Source organism: Rattus norvegicus, chromosome 4 (assembly GCF_036323735.1).
Source record: "Rattus norvegicus strain BN/NHsdMcwi chromosome 4, GRCr8, whole genome shotgun sequence".
Classification (NCBI taxonomy): Eukaryota; Metazoa; Chordata; class Mammalia; order Rodentia; family Muridae; genus Rattus; species Rattus norvegicus.
Window position 1 is genome coordinate 162,007,565 of NC_086022.1, and position 23,221 is coordinate 162,030,785.

The window sequence follows — 23,221 nt, forward strand, 5'->3', positions numbered from 1 at the left end:
AACTACCCAGTGAGCAAGGAACTCTAGTTTCTGTTTTCTGTGGGGAAATGTGACCTAGACAAAATAAGGAAAACTAATCCCGGGTTACGTAGCTTCTACATTTTATATGACGACTTAAAAGTATTTTCTAGTTTATCAAGCAGTACAGATTCTTTGTTAAAAACAACCAAAGGTGTGTAGATGTGTACAAGATTTTATACCACTCACACCACACACCACACAGACACACACACACACACCACACAGACACATACACACACACACAATGCACACCACACAGACACACACACACACCACACAGACACATACACACACACAGACACACACACACCACACACCACACACCACACAGACACACCACATACCACACAGACACACACACACACCACACAGACACATACACACACACACCACACAGACACATATACACACACACAGACACACAATGCACACCACACAGACACACACACACCCCTCTGAGAGATACATTATAAAATGATAGCATTGGTTCACTGGGAAGGGAAGGTAAGACAATGACAAGGATCAAAGTGTGGTGGGCAGACACACTGCAGCAGAAGTACTCTGAGTTCTTGCAAGGAAGATGTCATGTTAGTCATGCACATTTATTTGTTTGTTAAATGTATTCATTTATTTATTGGATTTTTGAGACAGAATCTTCTATGTAGCCCTGGCTGTCTTAGAACTCTCTAGGTAAACCAGACAGGCCTTGAACTCAGAGATCCACTTGCCTCTGGCTCCTGAGTGCTAGGACTAAAGGCATGCACCACTAGGCCCAGAGCTTTGTTTTGATTTCTCTACACCCCCTTTCTCAGGAGCTGCAGAGCTTGTCTGTCATAGTCTAGACTGGATGTGAACATCCAAGTACTACCAAGGCCTGACCCTGCTCAGCTTCAGAGATCAGGCCTGTTCAGGGCAATATAGCCATAGTTAGGCTGCTTGTGCAAATTTAGATCAATAATTTAAAAACCTTTAAGAGTGATGAGAGGAAGTCAAATTCCAAATGAAATTAAATCATTTTTATCAGCCACTGGGTCTCTTTTCTGGTGGTTTCATCGCACTTTCTACCCAAGAACATCAGTTTTTCTTTTCAAAGATTAGGTACGCATCAGTTAATGTTTGAGTCAGCACTATAAAACTCATTGATCGTGAGGCAAAAAGGAGCATAACGTGTTGCATATGCGTACAGACCCTGCGGCTAGTCTGCCTGAGCTTAGCTTCCTATTGCGGAATCTCTCTGCCTCAGTTCTTGATTTATCCTACGAGTACCTGTCTTATACAGGCTGTTGTTAAGCCTAAATAAGTTACCTCTGCGGTTCTCAGGCGAGCTTGACACGTAGTAAGGGCCATATGAGAGTTAGAGATTGTCATCATTGCAGCCCTTACCCTCTGGGTGCTAAGAAAACTCTGTGACAGGTATCTATCATATCTATTCAAACTTCCCTATGTACCTGCACACATGCACACACTCCTGCATATAGCCACGTGTTTATGAAAGCAGTATAGATATATTTAATCAAAACTTTGTTGTGTTATTCTTTACTTTTATAGCCTTTTAATGCTTTACGCCATATTTTAGCAATGTCTCTTCATACCATTAAATGAGATGACTATTTGAAGTAGAAACCAGGATACATCTGATCTTAAGCAGGTGTGATGCAGGGGCTCCTAACAAGGCAATGATGACCCTCTTCCTGGGCCTCCGTGGGTACTGACCTTTCCCACCTGAGCAGGATTATCAGTCTGATATGTTTGTCAAGCTGCTTCCAAGGGCCAGGATGCAGATAGCTGCCATGTGTCACTGTGGGAAAGACATTGAGTCTGGCTCTTGGTAATAAAATAGAATGCCCCATAGAAAGTCCATTGGTTCTTAATGGCTGTTTCCTTCTCTGCCTCTCACTGGCTCTCCAGAGATGTTTCACAAGACAGAGGAATTCTTTCCCAAGAAGACAGAGAGTGATGTGGATGACATGGACACATCGGACACACAGTGGGGCTGGTTCTACCTGGCAGAGTGTGGAAAGTGGCACATGTTTCAGGTACCCTGCCCCAAGTTTGACAGGCAAGGGCTTGCTGATGTATACAGTCGTATTCCTGGAAAACTGGAGAGAACCAGCCCTAACGGGAACCAGAGTAGCTAGAAGTCTGTGTCCTCCCTTGGCTGTAACCTCTCAGAAGGAGCAGTGAACTTAGACAGGGAGCATGCCTGGGCCATGGACTAGGGCTTCATCTGGTAGAAGCAGGGAGGGAAGAGCCGGTCCGTGTTAAGCACCTGCTCTGGGTGTCATGCTAGGTACTGTATGCGTCCTGTGTGTCCTCACAACAGTCCAAGGTAGATGGCTCTTCTCCACCTTCTGTCACAGAACAGGAACTCAGGAAAGTACACCCGCTCATAAAGTAGCTAAGGCTTGAATGCCCAAGCAAGACCTTGTAGTTTGGGGATGTTTTTCCTCCCATTTTACAGTTACCAGACTGGTGAAAGGTTTACTTTGAGCCACTTAGAGTAATCCTGAGGAATTTGTGAAAAGGCTGTTAGAGAGACCTTGTCCCAGTAGCTGCTTTCCCAAGCACAGTCTTGGTGGCCTCTCCCTGTGTGTGTGGGAGGTAGAGTAGCAGGCAGTAGGACCCCTCATTCTCAGGCACTGTGACCTCAGCTCCACTTCTGCGGCCAAGCCCTTACTGTGAACAGCTGGTAAATGCAACTTTCTGGTTTGTCTTAAAGCCGGATACCAACATTCAATGTTCAGTTAGCAGTGAAGATATCGAAAAAAGCTTCAAAACAAACCCTTGTGGCTCCATTTCCTTTACTACTTCCAAATTCAGCTACAAGATAGACTTTGCAGGTATGTTTCCCCTCCTAGTCGTGTGTTTCTAGAATATTCCTAGACTATCGGCACAATGCAGTGTGCAGCTCTGAAGCGCAGGATTAGCCCAGATGTCTTGAAGCATGAAGTAAACCCTCCTGTTCTCTGCAGAAGTAGCTCAGTAAAAACTGCAGTTAGACTCTTGAGCAGCACTGCTGTGATAAAGCATGTTTCTATGTTCTCGTGTGTTAGCATATGTGCTGTTGGCCGTGTGTTCTAAGTTCATGTAAAGTTCTTTATAACTCTTGTTTTTTGTGTTTTGTTTTGTTTTGTTTTTTGAGGTGAGATCTCCCTGTATTGCTGGTCTGGTCTTAAACTCACAATCCTCCTGCCTCAGCCCCTGGAGTAGCTGGATTGCAGGCCTGTAATACTGTGCCTGGCTTATAGCTCTCAATTTCCTCTGCACTCCAGCAGCCTGGAGACTGCCTTCAATTGGGAAACTTTTTAATCTTAAAAATCAAGCTGATAATAAAAGAGAAAGTCACTGCTGGCTGGTGACTTTCTTAAGGCAAAGTGAGGCCATGTGACCTTCCTGTTGATACTGAGGTCAAATGGCTGCCTCTTCAGTGGCTGCTGCTTGTGGTGGTTCCTCATTCACTGGTTCTTTCCTAGATGAGCCTAGCTGATGTGCAGATCGGCCTCAGTTCGGATGCACGGTGCTCTGTGTCTCACCGCAGTCTGGGGTCACCTTACCAGGTGCCTCACAAAAGCACTGTTGAATTCAGTCTGTAAGTCCTAGGCCGCCTTCACAGTGTGTATGGCTTGATGTGAAGGAGGTGAGTGGGGCAGCTTCTTAATAACTGTGTATCTAGTAGTGCCACACCTTGGCCCTCCAGCTCTTCTTTTCCAGTAGCTGAGCTGTGACTGTCCAACCATGGTACTGCTGTGCTGAGGACGGAGCATAAGGCCTGAAGTGCTTTCCCAGAAGTGGTAAAGGGTTTGGTATGGACAGTGTAGACACAGTGTAGACACATAGCTAAGAAACACAAGCCTACAAACGTGCTTTCCTTGCACATGCTGATTATCAAGACAAAATCAAAGAATAGGTGATAAATTAAAAAAGAATGTAAACCATTCTGTTTTGACTTTCAACCAGTCCTGACTTTAAAACCTAGCATTAGGCAAACAGGCTGCCCACGGGGGATGCTGACATTGGTGTTTCTGTTCTAGGCGAGGCAGAAGGTGTTGGGCAGATGTTACCAGAGTTCTGTACTAGTGTGGATGCAAGCACAGTTTTGGAGGCAAAACAGACGCAGTGTGATGTGCACAGACTCAGGCTTCAGAAAGGGGATACGCTTGTTAAAGTATGTGGTAGATATTCAGCAGGCCACTGTGTCTAAGAATACTCACCAGTGAACTATACGCCCTGGAAGATTCCCTCCAGGAAATGGAATTTATCCAGAATGGTTTCGTAGACGCTCGGAATGCACTTTAGTTGGTAGAGTACTGGCCTAGTGTGCATGAAACTCGAGCCCAGCATCAACCAGGCTTGCTCGCACATGCCTGAAATCCCAGCACTCAGGACATAGAGGCAGGAGGGTCATGTTGTAGGCTTAGCTACTTAATGAGTTCTGGGCCATCTTTGCCTACAGGAGACCCCATATCAAAAAAAAAAAATCCTTGCGAAAGTATGACAGTGGTGTGTGGCAGTTTTCCACATGTTTTCGGGGTTCTCAACCCCAGTCACCCTGCCACTGACCAGCTTCTCTATTTGAAAGTTCTGGAAAGTAAATTCAAATGGAGACAGCTGTGATGGTGACAGCACAGGTTTTGTGTCATGTACTGAAATGATCTTGCTTTTCCCTGAACGGTAACAGTGCTCTGGGTGTGCTGAATCTAGGAGAGTACAGGAGCGGTAGAGCACGCTTAACACCAGCATTTGACAAGTGCACTGGCATCAAGTGCGTAACCTGGCTAGTATCATGCTAAGATTACAGCTTAGCTGGGAGATGATAAACAGGACCTAGTAAATGCTGCCATGTCTGAGGTGTAGACAGAAGACACTGACTAGATAGTGGTCTTCTGCTACTGGGATCTGTGGCCAGGTCCCCGTCCCTACCCCTGCCTTTGGTTTAGGTGTTCAGTTTAAAGAGGAGTAAGGAAAAAACATACACAGTTTTGAAATTATATGCATCGTGCAGATGTTATATGGAAACAACCTCTTTCTAATTTTCAAATTCTTAGGGAAGCCAGAGTGCACTTCTCCGTGTATCAAATCTTTATGATTTTGTTCTATACTCTTAACTTCCCTGCCTTTAGGACTCTTGTATTTTGGTGTCATTCTAACAGAGGTACACCTTGCATGTGGAGCAGCCTGTGAGATGAGCATCTAGGTGTGGGCCTTAGATCAAGCACTGAAGGAGGGCCCTGCCTGGCGCCTTTTCCACATGATAAAGGGGTCACATACCAGCCATCAGCTCTCCCCAAAGCTATGTAACCTTCATGTATTGTGGCTACTAATCTGTACGACACTTCAGAGCACCATATGCATCTGCGGCTAATCTGATATGTCTGTCTTTGTCTTCAGAAATGAAGCAGATGAATCTTGTCACTGGAAAACAGCGCCTAATAAAAAGGGCTCCCTTCTCCATCAGTGCCTTCAGGTATTGTAAAGGGGTAGGACGAAGGGCGGGGCTTCCCTTTCCCTGCTCTTTCTTACTCTTTGGCAGAACACCGGGTAGACTGACATTCATGTCATGGAGTGACCCTTGCAGTATTAATCCTCACCTCCGCTGACAGACTTACCTTCTGCCTTCATTCTTGCTTGTCATGTGTAATTTTCTTCCGTCCGTAGGCTAGTGTGCGCGGGAATTACAAGATGCTGTGTGGTTTTTGCTTAAAGTAGCCTGTTGAGCTTATGTTTGAATTTAAACTGGACATATGCTCAGAGAATTTTCCAGATATTTGACCATAAATCTTAGAGAACTGCCCACTTGGTCTACCCCTGCACTGATGCACGTCCGCCTTAGACATCTGCTTGTACATCCGTATATCTTGGATATGACTCCAGTCCACAGTGACCAAAAGCCTTTGGTCCACCATGGGCCGCAGTGCAGCGCCTTCCCTGTTGCTGGGGTGCATGATTTCCTTTGGTTCCCTTTGCCATATATAGACTGAAGAAAGAATTGCGAAGAGCCAGAGGCAATAAATATTTTATTTGTTGCACATGGGAATGGAAAACAAGAAAAAAAATTAATAGTATATCTCCTTTTTTTCTAGAACAATCCCTCAAGCAAATATTGATTTTTTTTTCTATTCAGAGAACTTAAGAGGCAGCTCAGAAGCGTGGGAGTGTGGAAACTGTAAGGAGTCCTCTTGGGCTCCTTCCAGGGATTTCTTGGAAAAGTAGAGCAAAGGAAGGGGTTGAGGGAGCTAGAAAATAAATAAATACTTTTCCTTTATCATAATTTAAAAAATAATGATGGTTTTCTTGCATCTCTGGGACACAGAGAATATGTTCTTACCTGCTGCACCATGTCTGCATTCCTCGGTGCCAGGAACAGAATGCAGCAGTCCCTCATCCTCTAAGGTGTGGAGTCTGGGGGTGAGCCACAGTAATGGGAGGTAGCAGTAGGTACGTTGTTATGCCTGGTGTCCCTTCCATGGGGAGGAGAGGTACACGCTGAGCCAAACAGTTTCTTCTGTCCAGGACGATACAAACTGTACAACAAAGGCAGGAAGGAAGGACCAACGGACAGGGGTGGTGTGGGCGGGTGTTTAGGGGCGTGTGACCAGTGCTGAGGACAGCAGTGGAGGCAGGAATGACAAGGGATGAGTTAACTAGAGAAGCCCAGGGGGTGATGAGCAGGAGGTGCTGATACAGAAAGCTTGACTGCAGGATGGCGCTGGGCACTCACTGCAAGCCTGACATGAGTGTGCCCTGTGAAGGCCATGGATTCACACTGGTTATTTAAACCATTCCCGATAGCTGAAAGACACGTTGGACACAGTGGGGGTGGGAGGATGGGAGTGCTTTGGAAAAACAACTCAGTGTTGAAATTAATTTAAATAATAACTCCTATAGTATTTGAAGTTCTTCTAGAACTCCCTCAAGAAAATTGGAATGTTCCCACTGTCACACTCATAATGAAGAAAAATACGAGTTTATGCCAGACTCCTTTGTTAGCAGACTGATGGAAATGCAAAAGCAGGCTAAGGTGTTTTTCTGGAGAGGTTACTGGACAATAGGTGCCCTCCACATTCCTGGCCAGAAGGTTAATGAGTACAACATCCCAAGACTCCATTGGGCATTCATCCATCACAGCTGTCAATAAATGCATCCTTTGATTCTGGAGTCCCACTTCAGAGACGTCCTTCCCGGGCACATGAGAAACAGATGGGTAGATCTGTTCTTTGCTGCATTCAGAACAGAGTAGCAGAAGTTGAAGCTAAGTGTCACCAGAAGCATGCAGTTAAATTAATCATGGTTCTGTCACTCAGCTCTCCTGTTATTTGGACCCCAAGCCCTCAGGAACTGCTCACTTCTTCCTGCACCAGTGCAGAGCCCCACTGGGTAATCTCTAGATGACACACCAAGCCCCTAGTGACTAAAGGAGGCCTAAGGAAGATACTCCACACAGACGTACTTCAGCTCCCCTTCCCTGGGCCTGGGATGCATGTTTTCCTTTATGCTTCCCCTGGCCGTGCACAGATGGGTGGAATTGTGTGTGTGTGTGTGTGTGTGTGTGCAGCAGAGCAGGCCTTGAGTGTTGACTAGATGTGGCCATGTGCTGCACTTCCCATGGCCTCAAGAACGAGGAGACTGGGTCCATACTGATAACGGGCTTGATAAGAATTGATTAAATGAACACAAATGGGTGTTTTGTGCTGGGTAAAAATTCTGAACCCAAGGAAGCTCTGAAAGGACATCTGGGTCTATAAACAATGACTTACCTGGTGGTGGTGGCGCACGCCTTTAGTCCCAGCACTTGGGAGGCAGATGCAGGTGGATCTCTGAGTTCGAAGCCAGCCTGGTCTACAGAGCAAGTTCTAGGACAGCCAGAGATACACAGAGAAACCTTGTGTTAAACAAACAAACAAAAGTGGAACACAGTGAGTGTGTGGAGATGGAGTGTAACAGCTGACAGAACATTGTCTGCAGCCAGAGAGAGGGTCCCACTTTGACCTTCTTGGCACTCGTGGAACATTCTTGAATGGTTCCCAGCACCCACACACATACCTCACAACTGATTGTGACTGCAGCTCCAGGGGCTTGGACGCCCTCCTCTGCCTGCTGCAGCCACCTGCACATGTGTAGCACACTTGTACACAGATACACACACATACAAATAAAATCTTTAAAAAATTATATATGGTATTAGGGTTTTTTCTAAAAGTTTTATGAAATCTGACAAAAAAGAGCTAAAGATAGGTTTGAAGTTTGTGTCTTTCACTAACTTTTGATTTCCAAGGAAGGTTGGTGTGCCTGTTGACCGTTAGCTTCTGAACCTCTCACCGTCCTCTCTCTGTGTCCTGTGGCAGGACTGTATCTGATAGGTTTTAAGATTTGCTGCTGGGCATCTGCACTGAGCAAGTCAGGATGCACTGTATGCAGAAACAGTCGGCAGAATAGGGAGGGCTGGGTCAGGCCTTGTGGGGCAGAGGAAGGGGAAGCTGACCCATCCTGGAGGACAGCAATGGCTGCTGGGGTTCTCAGTTTCATTCAGTAGGAATATGAAGAAACACTTTTGGGTTTTTTTTAATCAGCCTAAGTTTTCTTAGAAATCCCTTTTCTTTGGCTAAAATAGTCTTCACGTTTTATAGAAATTTCAACAAAATAAATTGAATTTCCTGTTTTGAAATGTAAAAGCTGTGTAGATTTGTATATACCCACCATACTTTATAGCTCGACATGTAAAAATTAGGAAACATAGTCATTCAGTAAATATTTCTAAGTGAAGTCAAGGGTTAAACTTAATCACATTTGTCAAATGCCTTGTAAACAGAAAACTCAGCTGTGGAGGAAAGGCTAAATCCCCGACATGATTATAACCTGCTTCTGACGCTCTGCTCTGTCTTTTGCTGTTTGAAGTTACATCTGTGAAAATGAGGCCATCCCCATGCCAACACACTGGGAGAACGTGAATCCTGACGTTCCCTACCAGGTAGAGCAGGTGGGCTGTAGGGCAGTCGGTCCTGGGCCATCGGTGGACAGTTCCTGCTAACCGGTGTGATCTTCCTCTCCCAGCTGGTTTCCCTGCAGAACCAAACACACGAGTATAATGAAGTTGCCAGTCTTTTTGGGAAAACAATGGACCGGAACCGAATTAAAAGGATTCAAAGGATTCAAAACTTAGACTTATGGGAGTTCTTTTGCAGGTAAGCCAGTTTCTCCTCCCTCCCTTCTCTGTGTCTCCTCTCACTCTTCTAAGTTGTAGGGCTGGCCACACACACAGGTTCGCTGTACTGACTTAAAAAGCAAGCAGAAAACAAAGAGTTAGACTCTTCTTCCTGTAGCCTTTCGCTTGCTTTGTTTGAAAGCTGCTCTTCTCTTGCCATACCGTAATTTTATTTTACATTTATTATCTTATTTGATGTGTATGACTGTTTTGCCCCCATGTATGTCTGAAGAGGAGGTCTGTGTCCTAGTTCTGGAGTAACAGGCAGTTGTGAACCACCATGTGGGTCCTGCAAAGCACTAAGTGCTCTTAACCACTGAGCCGTCTCTGTAGCCCCTCGCTGGCCTCTCAGCCCTCCTCCATCCTGGGGATGTGGGGAAGCGCAGTGGGAGAGGCTTGTTCTCTGCTGGGCCCAGCATTGCATCTTGGTTGAAGTGGAGCTTTCCCGTGGCTTTGCTCGCTTCAGTCCTTAGATTGAATTAGAAATCTCTGACTTAAATTAGAAATGCTGACTTAAAAAACAAACAAAACCCAAACACTTACACTATCCTTCCGGTAGCTTTTTGCTTGTTTTGTTTGAAAGAACACTTTGTAATTTACTTTCAGATTCCTTGCTTCATTCAGAGTTTATGCTGTGGATTTTAAAATCTCTATTCATTACCAAATCTAAGTTAGAAATGACTGTTAGAACCCTCAATGTGCCTCTAATCTAAAAATAAAGCTCATTACATTAAATTTAATTTGTTTCCCAAACTAACCTGTTGTATTGTACTTTTGTAATAAATATTACTTAAAATAAGTGGTTCTCTGAAATATTTTAAATAAACATTTGTAGATGTGATTTGATTTCTGGTATTTTTATTATAAGCTTTTAAGGATTTATTCCAAAAAAAATTTCTAATGAACACAGAATTAGGAGTCTACCATCATAAGCACCATTGTCCTTGTGATCTTGTTCAGTATTTGTTAAGGTTTGCCCCACAAGCCAGGTAAGGAAGCATACCGGGCTATCCCAGTACACAGAAAACTGAGACAGGAGAATTGTGAGTTCAAGGGCAACAGAGCAAGTTTGGGGCCAGATCACACAACTACATAATGAGACCCTGTTTCAGAGAGACAATCAAATAAACATTCATCAAAAACAGACGAAGATAGCAGCATAACTGGTTTTTTTGTTACTGAAAATTATTCAAAGCAGTTCCCAGCCTGTCACCCGTTTCATTTGCATGTACTTGAGAATTAAACTGACTTTCCTTTGGTGATTGTTATAGTTTTGTTTCCTGTTGCTATGGTAAGGTATCTGGACCAAAACAGCTTAAGGGAGAATGTTTATTTGGTCACAGTTCCAGATTACAGTCCATCATTTCAGGAAAGTCAAGTGGTAAGGAAGGTACAAATGTTGAAGCAGTCACATTATACCCATAGTCAAGTTAAAAACGAATGCATGCATGCCAGTGCTTAGCTTGCTTTCTCCACTCTTACCAGTTCAAATCCTCCTGCCTAGGGAATGGTGCCACCCACAGTGGACCATCCCAATTAACCTAATCAAGAAAATCCATCAAAGACATGCCCACAGATCAACCTAATCTAAACTATTCCTCAGTGAGATTCCATCCCCAGGTGATTCCACAATCAGAGCTAAGCATTACAGTAATGGTATATGGAATTCTTCTGTGGTCCCAACTCAGTTTGTTCCAGATATTCTTGTAAGAATTTATAAAAATAGTGGGACTTTCAGCTTGTGCTTTTTATAGTGTTGAGTATTTGACCAAACACCTTTTATTTATTTATAGTCACTCTTTTTACCTGAATTTAGAAGGTTTTATTCAGTTTGTTTGGGAGAAGATAGAAGCCTCTGCTCCCGTGATTTTATTCTTTCAATGAATAGTTTGTCTAAAGTGAATTGGTGAAACCCTTATGTATTCTTTTTTAAAAATTAGATTTATTTATTTTATACGTATTGACTTTTTCCTACATGTATATAGTGTATACCACATGCATGTCTAGTGCCCATGGATGTTAAAAAAAGGGCATCAAGTCCCCAGGGACCAGAATTACAGGTGATTGTGAGCTACAATGTGGCTTCTAGGTCCTGAACCAGGTCCTCTGCAAGAGCAACAAGTGACATTAACTACTTAGCCATTTCTCCAGCGCCTGCTATATGTTCTTTTTAAGAGTAATAATTCTTATTTTTTATATATATTGGTGTTTTGCCTACATGTATGCCTGTAAGGATGTGGGATCCTGGGGTTATAAGCTGCCAGTTAGGTCCTGGGAATTTAATCTGGGTCCTCTGGAAGAGCAGTGAGTGCTCTTAACCACTGAGCCACCTCTCCAGCCCATATTGATTGTTCTTACTTAAGCCTATGAACTGGTCTCCTTCATGTGTCAGAGCTCTCAATAAAGCCATGTAGTAAATGTAGTACCGAGTCCTACAGCATTCATACTAAGAGCTCACTAGACATTTTCCTTGGTTTGTGCCCTTTGTAATCTTCTGTAATATCAACCACAGACACCTGCCATGACAGCGTGAACACCGAGGCTTACGGTAAAGGCAGCCTGTCACTCTGACATCTCTCTCCCTGCAGAACTAAAATAGCCTCATGGGTCTCCTTGACATGGAGACTGTGACTCACCATCTGGATAACCAGGCCCTGAGTGAGTCCACTCTGCTCCATATTGGACATTAGTTTCTTACTTCCTTTCCCCCACAGGTAGTCTGATCCACCACTTTATGATAGGAAGTATTGTAAGTTCTTGGGATTTGATGGTGTATAAGTCCGTAAGTCAAAGAATCAGGCCTCTGCCAACCTGAGATGTATGGGTAAGCACAGGTTACCATGGAAACACAAAGGGCATCAATTCACCCTTGCCTATAAAAGGAGGATGTTTGTTGTGGCATGGGAGGTACCAGGGAAAATGGCCTAAAGCTGCTGTTATTTGCACTAGGCTGGGAGTGGAGAGCAGCTCAGACATGGGGATATCATGACCCAAAATTTATATGAAAATGTCACAGAAAAATTCAGAGATTTTCAAATAGAAGAGCATTAGGGTGAGTGGCATTAAAAACCTAGCCAAGAAGTAGAGTGCAGGAGCTAATAGTGCTGCTGGCTGGCTGTTCGTCTTCCCTCTATAGCCTGTCAGTTAAAACGATCTAGGCTACAGAGTACAATTAGCAGGACCTTCCATACAGCAGTTTATAAGCCACGCTGGTCATGTTTTATTGCTTCTTCTTCTTGGGTGTTTTCCTGAAACAATGGAAAGTCTGGAGGGAGGGAAGGAAATAGGAAGACAGAGAAAGAGAGAACATTCATTCATTCATTCATTCATTCATTCGTGTTTACAATGATAATTCACCAGGTAATATTGTAGAAAAAGCCATAAGGTAGTGGCTGTCAGCTGGGAGTGATTTTTTTTTTCTACCAGGAACCTTTGATAGCAAGGAGGCATTTTTGATTGTCCTGTGGTAGAGTGTAGGGGCTATTGGTAGATGGCAGATAGAGGCCAGAAATAATACACAGGTCAGCCTCCACAACAAGGACCTCTCCACCCTCAAATAGCAGTTCTGCTAATGCTGTGAGCCCTAGAATCACAGCTTGAAGCAGGGGGACCAGTTTAGGAAATGATTCTGTAATTAAACCGAGACTTTGGATGGCCTCTCAACCAAGACAGTGAATGCAGTGTTGGAGCAATGGCAATGATTTGGAGGTATTCAGGATATAAGATCATAGGGCTTGATGCGTTATTTTGTTTGCACACTGAGGGAGTGAGGGAGACTGACAAGGCCACTCTTAGATGTTGGTTTTTTTCACCTTACTTAACTAGAGGAGTGGAAAGCACACTTGGTCTTCGTAGAGATGGGAGGGATAAGCAGCAGATACTCAGTGCTTGCATGTGGAAGTTGATGTAGACTAGTGATGAAGGCTAGAAGATAAAGGGTACTACCAACAAGGGATCTAAAGTGTGTGTGTGTGTGTGTGTGAGACAGACAGACAGACAGAGACAGACTGGAGAGGATGAGCAGAGGTAGATAGTGAGACAGGGAGCAGCAGAAGCTAATGGAACCAGAGGGGTTGTCTGCAGGGCTGCATCCCGAAGTGCCAGGGAAGGTGAATACAGGGCATGTCCTCAGGTTTGCACCAAACCCTGATGAAAAGGAAAGTAATTTTGGGTGTTGTGTCATGTGGACAAGTAAAAGTTGACAACTTCTGTAGGAATCTTGGCACTGGGGGGTGTGTGTGGAGAGGACATAAATAAAGTGGGCAGGAAGAAGAGCGGATTTGGTTCTTATTACCATCGTTTCTATAATGGTTAACAATGGGAAGGAACCTATAAACAGGAGAGGTGAGAACATAAAGGCAGAGGGCGGTGGGGTGACTAAACTCTCAAGGAGCATGATGGGATGGGATTCAGTGACCATGTGGCAGAAAGGAGGGAGACACATGTCGAGGAGAGAGCCTGGCTAGCTTGCAGACCTCAAAGCCACTTTTGGTTTCTATGGTGAAGCAAATGAAGTCACCTACATAGAGTGAAATCCTAGAAGTGTGGATAAAGGGAAAGAAATGAGAGGAGCTTATGTGGCCACCATAGGAAGTGGGGGGCAGAAGAACTTCGAACCACAGGGTTTCCTGCTCTGAGGGTTAAGCCTCAGGTGAATGTGGAGTGTGTGAGTGTCTGGAGGGGTCCTGCAGAAGTTGCCTGTGGCTTAGAGGTACAGTTGGAAGGGCAGCAAGGGGAGATGGCTGCAGCAGTCAGAGTTGCCAGGACCCCGGTCTTGATGAGGATGTGGGTTTTGATCAAGCAGAAGATGTCAGACTTGGCTTTGGGGTTCTTCAACGTGTAGAGGGATCCATCACCCAATCTAGATCCCCAGACTCAGAACCCCTGTTTCTGCCTGCTGTTTGTATCTGTAAAGGTTCTGGTGTTCATCTGAAATGGAAGACAGTGGCTCTAAACTCGGATGAACATGCTCAGTCCAGAGCGTGGAGACACTGCTGCTCTGAGGTAGTGTGTGGGCCAGGCACTGGGCCTTTTCGGAACATTGGTACTCACAGGAAAGGGATGTTGAGACATCTTTGAGAGCTGGGTACTGTTATGGTTTGTATATGCTTGGCCCAAGGAGTGACACCATTAGAAGATGTGGCCTTGTTGGAGTGGGTGTGGCCTTTTGGGGTAGGTGTGGCCTTGTTGGGGTAGGTGTGGCCTTGTGGGGGTAGGTGTGTCACTGGGTGTGGGCTTTAAGACCCTCATCCTAGCTGCCTAGACGCTACTATTTTGCTGGCAGCCTTCAGATGAAGATGTAGAACTCTCAGTTCCTCCTGCTTGGATGCTGCCACGCTCCTGCCTTGATAATAATTAACTGAACCTCTGAGCCTGTAAGCCAGCCCCAATTAAATGTTGTTCTTCTAAGAGTTGCCTTGGTCGGTAGTGTCTGTTCACAGCAGTAAAACCCCAACTAAGACAGGTACCGTAGTACTTTGTGTAGATTCAGAAGTGGATGTCTGATCCTCTGGCAAGGTTGGGAAGCATTTACTGTAATCTTAGGTCTTTTCTTGCAAGTTTACCTTGATTCAAGTTTCTAGAAGACCAAAAGCATGGTCTGTGAGCCCACATTTCCTGTTATAGTAGTAGGGGTGCAAACCTTTAAGCACCCTGTCTACTCTGGTTCTGCCTGGTATGTGCGATTCCTCCATTCCAGTAGCCACTCAGTATTTCGTGCTCAGTGCCAGACTCCACATTCCAAACCAAGGTTCACTTTGGGTCATTAAACTCCAGTGCTGAAGACTTGTGGCCGATCTCCCTTTCCAAAATTCACTTTGGGAAGTATTAACAAGTAAGCATCCTTGTCGTGTGTGTGTGTGTGTTATGAATTTATGCACACCACAGGTTCGAGAAGCCCTCAGAGGCAAGAGGGCCCCAGAACTCTTGGACCTGGAGTTAGAAGTGATCATGAGCTATCTGATGGGGTGCCGGGACCTGAACCCAGGTCCTCTGCAAAGAGTAGTAAGAGCTTTTAGCCTCTGAGCCATCTCTCCAGCCCCAGACACCTTGATTCTTAGAGTGCAATCTCATTACATCATTACAGCTCATAACTCATTGCAGCTCATAAAACCCGACCTTAGCAGTGAATGTATTAATCATGTGATTGCTTTAACGAAGCAACAACCATGGCATAGACTAATGAATGTTGAACTTAATAAGTTTACCAATATTATATGTGGGAAAGCTCTTTGGATTATTTAACTGGGCCTCTGTAAAGTGGCTGCAAAAGTTTCTTATGGTGGGAGCAATATTTTCCAAGTGATGGTGCAAAAAGAAAGAGTAGTAGGCCCTTAGAAGCTCTTTGCAAAGAGCTGGATGTCAAACTTGCTTGCTTCTTGAGCCCTTCAACATGCCAGGTACACAGATGAAAATGTAGGTTTGCTAATCAGGCTCAGGATAGATTCAAAACCAGAACTCGTAGCTTGACTTCTGAGTCAACTCAAGTCCAGAAGACCCAGGAAGTCGAAAATGAGCCTAAACGAATAGGTAATTTCTTAAAAGCATTCTTTCCCACTATCTGGTAAAGGGAATTGCATGTGCAGTGCTAAAAAGCAATGAGTCAGTTCTCAGACACAGTCCTAGAAAAAGAAACTGGGTAGAATTTCTTAGTGAGAAATGCACTTTTGTTGTGTGAATGAAAGAGTTGTTGGCTGCGTGCCCTTCTAATATGAGCTGTGGTCTGGAAGGACGGTTGCTCCTTATCAAAGCCTGTACACTGAATTTTGATACATATTCCTCGATGATGCCTTAAGAGTGTGCATTTCATTTCTGAAAACCATTAGAATGCATATCTTTCAGTTGCCTGTTATGATTAAATTTGTCCATTTATAATATGAATATTATATTTTGTTACTTAAATTTTACTTTTAAAACTGAAACAAGCCTAAAGAATTAGGTTTATCTTTCAGTTGTTCAGATGATTACATGGGAGAGGTCTGATTTGAAAAATCTCGAGAATTTTATTTGGCCCCATATAGCATGGTGGCCATTTCATGGCACTATTAGCTCAGTTCACTGGTTCTGGTCCCACCAGTGTTTGATGATACCTGGACTGGTTGGTCCCTACCAATGCTAGTAAGCTGAGGTAGCCAGCAAATTCGGTTTAAGTTTTGCTGTGGAGAAGGGTCTGGAAGCTTTGCTAAAGTGTGAGGAACAGCTAGGGGAATAATGTGTCTTTTCCAGAGAACAAAGCTGGGGGATTATTCACAGTTTTGGGGTGGCTATCTATGAAGTCATTTATGAAAGAAAAGAGCTGCTCTGGGTTTAGAAGAACATCCCAGGCCAATCAGTACACAGAGAGGCGGGTTCTAGTGCAGTGTTGGGATGAATGTACTTTGTTGGAGTTACAGCTGATGACAGGGCGATCTGGCCCCAAGTCCTCGGCCCTACAATGGATTGAAGCCGCGGCCTGTCCATCCAGTGGTTAGTTACAGAAGAACTCTGTGCCCCAGCCCTCTATCGAACCCTGCTCTTTAAGGTTATAAACAGCACCCCCTGGTATACTCCGAGTGTGCAGACGCATTTCTGTGCACTAAGTTTTTAAGGAAAGGCTCAGGCACAGCTCAGGTGAGCTGGCAGAGAAGTCAGAGGGTGCACTATTTTAAATATCTTCCTGGTGAAGTATTTCAAAACCCCACGTACCACAAACAGCTTGCAAACCCCTGCATGGCCATCATCAGATTTGACATTTCCGACCTTGACTCATCACCTTCATCTCACATCTCCCGAGGGGCAACAACAGGTTTATTCCATCCCATCCCGTTCTTGTCTCCCCTCAAAAAGAGACGCTTTCTTGCCTGTAGATTTGTACTTTTATTTCCTGGGTGGGCATGTAGATCTGTATAATTAATACACTGTATTACATTGTGAAATACATTGATTTTTTTTCCCCACATTCTATTTGGGCTTATTATCTTTTGTATTTACAGTGCACATGGACATAGTTTAACTTTTGTTTTTGTGAGTCAAGGTCTCACTATGTAGCTATGGCCGTCCTGGAATGCACTGTGTAGACTAGGCTGGCCTCAAACTCACGAAGATTTTCATGCTTCTGTCTTCCAAGTACCGGAACAACTTCCACCATCCGTGGCTCCTACTTTTGAGTTTTCTATGTAAATAGATAAGTATCCATTCTTCTGTGAAAGATTTTAGGCTTTTGGTTTTATCTTTTCCGGCATTACTATGACCAGCCCTCCGTCTCTGCACTGGAGATGTGTTTGCTGAGAAGAATGCTGAACTCTAGTTTGATGTTCCGGAAGGTTCAAAATCCAGCTGATCAAAGTCAGCTGATCAGACTTTGGGGATAAAAAGATTAAGACGCAGTTCCAACTCTGAGAAAGATTTCTTCATCTAAGACCTAAGAACTTGGGGTTATTTGCTTATAGCCTCATTTTTAGACATCTATAATGCCTGCTCTAGGCCATCGATTCTTTCCTTCCTTCCTTCCCCCTCCCTCCCCTTCCTTCTTCCTCCCTCCCTCCCTCTCTCCCTCCCTCCCCTTCTCTCTTGTCATCTTCGTCCCACAGTGCTGAGGAATGGACCCAGGCTCTTCCCAACATGCCAGAGTTCTACCACTGAGCCACATGCCCACTCTTTTAACATAATTTTCAGCCTTTAATCACAATGTAACTATACATTTTTTTGAAACTCATGCAACCTAAACTAACTTCAAAATCATTTAAAAAAAAAAGCTGAGGGTAGCCTTGAATTCTTGATTCTCCTGTCTCTGTGTCTTGTACCATGGGATCACAGACATTAAGTACCATACCTAGCTGATAGCTGTCATCTCAAATGAGATGGCTTTTATGTATCCAAGAGCATTTGAAATAGTTTCTCTGCTCTGTCCACTCATATGAGTTCTATTTTTGTCTCATCCTTTCTATTAAACTTTGCCTTTAACATTTTAACTTAATAATTACTGCTCACCGGTATATTTTTCTGTGCTTTTGTATCTGGATGTTTTATGATTTTAGGAAAAAGGCTCAGCTCAAGAAAAAGAGAGGTGTCCCCCAGATCAATGAGCAAATGCTGTTTCACGGCACCAGCAGTGAATTTGTGGAAGCAATTTGCATTCACAACTTTGACTGGAGAATCAATGGTGTGCACGGTGCTGTCTTTGGAAAAGGTAATAATGCGAGTCTCTGTCCAGGCTCAGTCAGAGGGGAGAGTTCCCCCTCTGGAGAAAGTTGGTTGCTCTATGATTCAGAGTTGGCAGTAATGAAGCTAGAAGTTACCAGACTAAGCATTCTAGACAAACCTCAGTGCTTCTGAGCCACAGAAAAGCACACAGGGTGGAAGCGAGGCATGCACATCTGCCATATTCAATAGTTTTTGGTCACCCAGGTGGGATGGCGTGTGCCAGAGGGGCCTTACGGCATCTGTAGTGCTGAGTCAGCCCTTCCCATGGATGAGCCTACACACTGAGCTGCTCTGCAGCAAGTGCCTAGAGTGACAGAAACAGATTACTCTCTAGCATAGCTACCAGGAGCTTTGGTATCTTGGTTGGTTGGTTTTGCTTGTTAGAAAATGATGGGTAAGAGGGATAGGCAAGATCCCAGTGTGCACTAAAGGGAGAAGTGGGGGAAAGCACCATCTTACTTCCAGTGCAGGACAAGTGTCAGCTCTCCGAGAGCGTCATGATGTCACTCAAATAGATAGGGATGGGTGAGGAGGACAAGGGGTGTGCGTTTGCTCTCCCAGTCTGTCCTTTGCCATGTGGGGCTAGGATTTGAAGCAGTGAGTTAATTTAAGAATACGTACTGAAAAGCTGCTCACTTTAGCTGTAAGAGGTCAGAAAGGTCTGGCTGGCACCAGTTCCATCAATATTGGGTGGTTACGAGACTTTGCAATTCATGCCCCGATTTTTGAGAATTAAGTACGTGCTTGACGGTGTCCGTCATTCTCAGAGTGGTGACTGCTATCTTGAGTGTCTGTGACAATAACTGACACGTTCTGGAGTACTCAGGCAGGGCTACAAAACACCCAAGACAGCACAGGAAGAGGAGAGTTTCACTGTGACTCACAGTTCAGACATTTTAGCCCGTGCTGCATTGGCTCTGTAGCCCTGTTTTGAGGCAGACCATCCCAGCAGGGAGTATGTGGTGTAAGGTGAACTAGCCATGCCTCCTGTGAAAAGGCTGTGAAGGTCTGTAATCTGCATTTCCCTTTAGACCATATCCTCTCTTTCGGCTCCATCTTCTAACGTCCCCACACCTCCCTTAGTACCAGGATCCCAAACCAAGCCCTTTAACACATGGGTCCCAGGGAGACTGAAGACCCAAACCACAGCAGGTACTTTATACAGTCTCAGAATTCCACTCCTCAGCGTAGCTCCTGGTTCTAGAATTACTTCTGGATTGCCCCCATGTCATAGCCAGCAGCTTCTTGGGTTTGAGCTTCTCAGGTAGACCAATATGGTACAGAGCTTGGCTGGATGCTGGGTGAGGGCTGTAGGGAGGGGCTGAGGAAGGACACAGCTCAGGAGGAGGGCCTCCAGGTGAAATTCTGACCTGCCACACTTCTCACCAGGGAATGGTTTTGTGTTTTATTTACTAGATTTTCATGTAAGCTCTCTTTTGGAAATGCAAGTTTGGCACCCAGTTTCTCAGGGGCACAGGAGGGCACTGGTGAGGCCTGATATACCACAGTTGCCTCCACAGGATGGGGGAGGGGAGATTATGTCCTCTTCTTCAGTTTGCAGAGGAGGAGGTCCACACTTGCCCCTGTGATGTGACTCATGCCTGTCAGATGCTGTTCCCCTGACAGTCAGAATGTTGTCTCCTGAGTGTCATGTTTTCTCCCGAGTAACCTTGGCCCTTTCTGTTGAAGGAACCTATTTCGCTAGAGATGCGGCGTACTCCAGTCGTTTCTGCAAAGATGACATCAAGCACGGGAACACATTCCAGATTCATGGGGTCAGCTTGCAGCAGCGACATCTGTTCAGAACCTATAAATCCATGTTTCTTGCTCGAGTGCTAATTGGTGATTACATAAATGGAGACTCGAAATACATGAGACCTCCTTCCAAAGATGGGAGCTATGTGAATTTGTATGACAGCTGTGTGGATGACACCTGGAACCCCAAGATCTTTGTGGTTTTTGATGCCAACCAGATCTACCCTGAGTACCTAATAGACTTCCACTGACCCTGCCTCCCAGGCTCAGTGGTCAAAGCTTTGCTCTCTCACCGCAGGAGGACTTGACCCCCTGTCTAGCCGCTAATAGAAATATTGGATACTTTTGAAACAGATACAGAAAAGAATGCGGCCTAAGTATATAAAGAAGTACTGGCTGTCAGGTTGGTTATATGTTGTTCTGTTTCTGTCTGTTCCGGTTTTGTCAAAGACCGATGCTGTTGCCACCTTAACATATAGGAGAGAGAGGTACTTCTCAAAGCCGAGTAGGATAAGTCTCATTACCATGGCCAGGCAGACTTCAAAGTACACACACACATGTGACCGGGTCAAATGATTTTAGTTTTTGTACCCTATTAGGACAACTGGCCCTTTATAAATTGAATTTTGGCATTACTATCTATCAATGAGCATGTGACTTTGTTGGCCCTTCTGAGGGGGTATTTAAAACCCGGAAACAGCCCCTGGTGCTCAGCGAAGTAAGAAACAAAGGACACCGTCTGCTGTGCTAGGAGACAAGCTAGCAGAAGAGAGACCAGGACAGAGCCTGCTTCCCACTGCTATAGGAAGGCGGTCTGTAACCCCAGAGCAGCGCACACCCTTCTCACACACCTCCCACAGTTGAGCTGACCACTGCCACGGAGGGTCAGTAGCTCCCAGTGCAGCCCTCCAGCAGTCTGTGGTCCATGCTCACATTATTTATTTCTTCATTTCCAAGCCCTGCAGTGATCACTCCTAAGAGGTTTTATCGGTCCTGCCACAACCCCTGAGAGACACATAGCTGTTCCCCAGTGATTCCTAAGATCCACGCGTGTTGGTGGGTGGTATCTTTCTGTTTTGAACGATTGCAGAGAACATGAGATGCTGGGTAGAAGTCTGATTTCTCCTTTAGAGTAGTGATTGACAGCTTCCAACCCATGAGCAGCTACGTACAACTTAGAATTGTACTCACGGCTTGGTGTACTGGTCTCCTTGCCTGCTGTTCTGTCCTGAAGATGTAGATCTGTACCAGCTAACTGCCCGTTGGTGTCCTAGCAGAGACTCAGGCATGATGCTGTCTAGGTGTTCAAGTATCAGACAGGGAGCTGCCTGGATGATTGTCTCCTCAGCGCTGCTTTTTCCATGATTCCTTATGGGAAAGACCGTTTCCTCCAGCCCTTCACCCAGAACCTTTTCCTAACTCTTACTACTGAATCTCGTCTCCAGTATCCCCATCCAGCTCTGGGTGCAAGTAAGTGAACACATTTAGCTTCTAGTGCCTCCATGTGTATTGTGCTCTTCCATCTCTCAAATCCGGAAGCATCTAGAAGTAATATGTGTGTGGAACAGGATTAGGGACAATGGTTCTTTTTTTTTTTTTTTTTTTTTTTTTGGTTCTTTTTTTCGGGGCTGGGGACTGAACCCAGGGCCTTGTGCTTCCTAGGCAAGCGCTCTACCACTGAGCTAAATCCCCAACCCCAGGGACAGTGGTTTTAAGGATGGCAATTCTTTCAGCTTCGTATGTCACCAGGTTTTCCTTATAGCCCGGAATGAGAGTAATTGTGCAGTAGGAAGTACCTGAACGGCACTCGGGAAAACGTGTGCACAGTGCTGCGGCACATCGTGGCAGCCATGATGTCCTGGCTCAGATGTGTCGGCCCGCCATTGGTTTAAGAACGGATAGGAAGGACACATTTCAAAACCAACAGTGGTCCCTGCAGAAGTGCCTGAATGCCTGCTCGCCCACAGAATCAGTGTTAGGGGCATTAGGAGGTCAGACCAAACAGTCTCTCTCCTAGCTCTTTTCTTCTATTTTTGTTTTTTTTTTGTGTGTTTGTTTGTTTGTGTTTGTTTGTTTTTCTAGACAGGGTTTCTCTGTGTAGCCCTGCTGTCTTGGAACTCTCTCTGTAGACCAAACTGGCATGCGACGTGTTTGTCCCTCTTACGTGGCTGTCTCCCTCTGCCCAGTTCCAGGCACACTTCTCTTAATACTTGAATGGAATGTAGTTGGGGTTGTTTCCTTTTAGACTTGTGTATCTGTGCCAAGGTGACTGAGAACGCAGGCAGTCTGTGCAGTCACCCTCCCTCGTTGGCTTGCATGAAGAAGGTGGGGTTGTGTCACAGTGACCACCGTCAGAAAGCATTGCACTGCTGTTGTTGGAAGGGACTGCCAGCCTCCCCTCCTTTAAAAGGAAGAAGTGATTTCAGTATGTGTTTTAAAATATAATAATGTAGAATTCACTCGTGTTAAAGTTTTACTGCCTTGTCTGTTACATGTATAGAAGGGTCTTATCCCCTCTGCGCATCCAGTAGAGTGGGAGGGAGAGTAAAGGGAGCCGTTACAGAGTGGCACGCTATGCCACCGAGCTGGCTGAATAAACTCCATTGAGTACAAACCTGTCTTTTTTCTCTGTGGGGAGTCTAGCCTTGGGGTAAAAAATAAATGTGTTTATGGGAAAACATTTTCCTAAATCTTTTATCTCCCACCAGGAATGTTTGAGATTAGTGGATTACTTCATTTCTAGACTGGTGGTGGTGGTGATGGAGATTTCTCATATTTAATGTCTGAGTGTATTGTTTCTATAATTGTTGATTAAAGTTTTCTGTATCGGGTCTTGGCTACCTGTGTGTGCTATATGTGTGCTTCTGGTTTCTGGGCCTTGGTTCCCACCTGAGTCTCCCTCTCCCAATTCACAGACCGTCAGGGAGTTTCCGTAGACCTTGCTCTGGGGCACTACTTGGTCTTGGTTTTGGTCGTTGTGAGCAGTGGCTGATCAAGTCGCCTGGGGATGAAGCCATGTCCTCTGCTCTGTTAGGAATTATGAATAGATCAAGGCCTGGTGGATGC

At 45.0% G+C, this 23,221-nt stretch overlaps 1 protein-coding gene across 9 annotated transcripts in view; it reads left to right on the forward strand.

The window, feature by feature from the left end:
* Positions 1-22,986, forward strand: part of Parp11 (poly (ADP-ribose) polymerase family, member 11) — a 46,359-nt gene extending 23,373 nt beyond the window's left edge. For 3 of the 9 annotated variants that reach the window (XM_063286573.1, XM_039108830.2, XM_039108829.2), the window contains 5 exons: positions 5,410-5,485; positions 8,914-8,986; positions 9,070-9,200; positions 18,235-18,386; positions 20,090-22,986. In XM_063286573.1, coding sequence (XP_063142643.1) covers positions 5,412-5,485; positions 8,914-8,986; positions 9,070-9,200; positions 18,235-18,386; positions 20,090-20,406 — 747 coding nt within the window. In that variant the 5' untranslated portion in view covers positions 5,410-5,411 and the 3' untranslated portion in view covers positions 20,407-22,986. 9 annotated transcript variants of the gene reach the window in all.
* Positions 22,987-23,221: the final 235 nt, after the last annotated feature.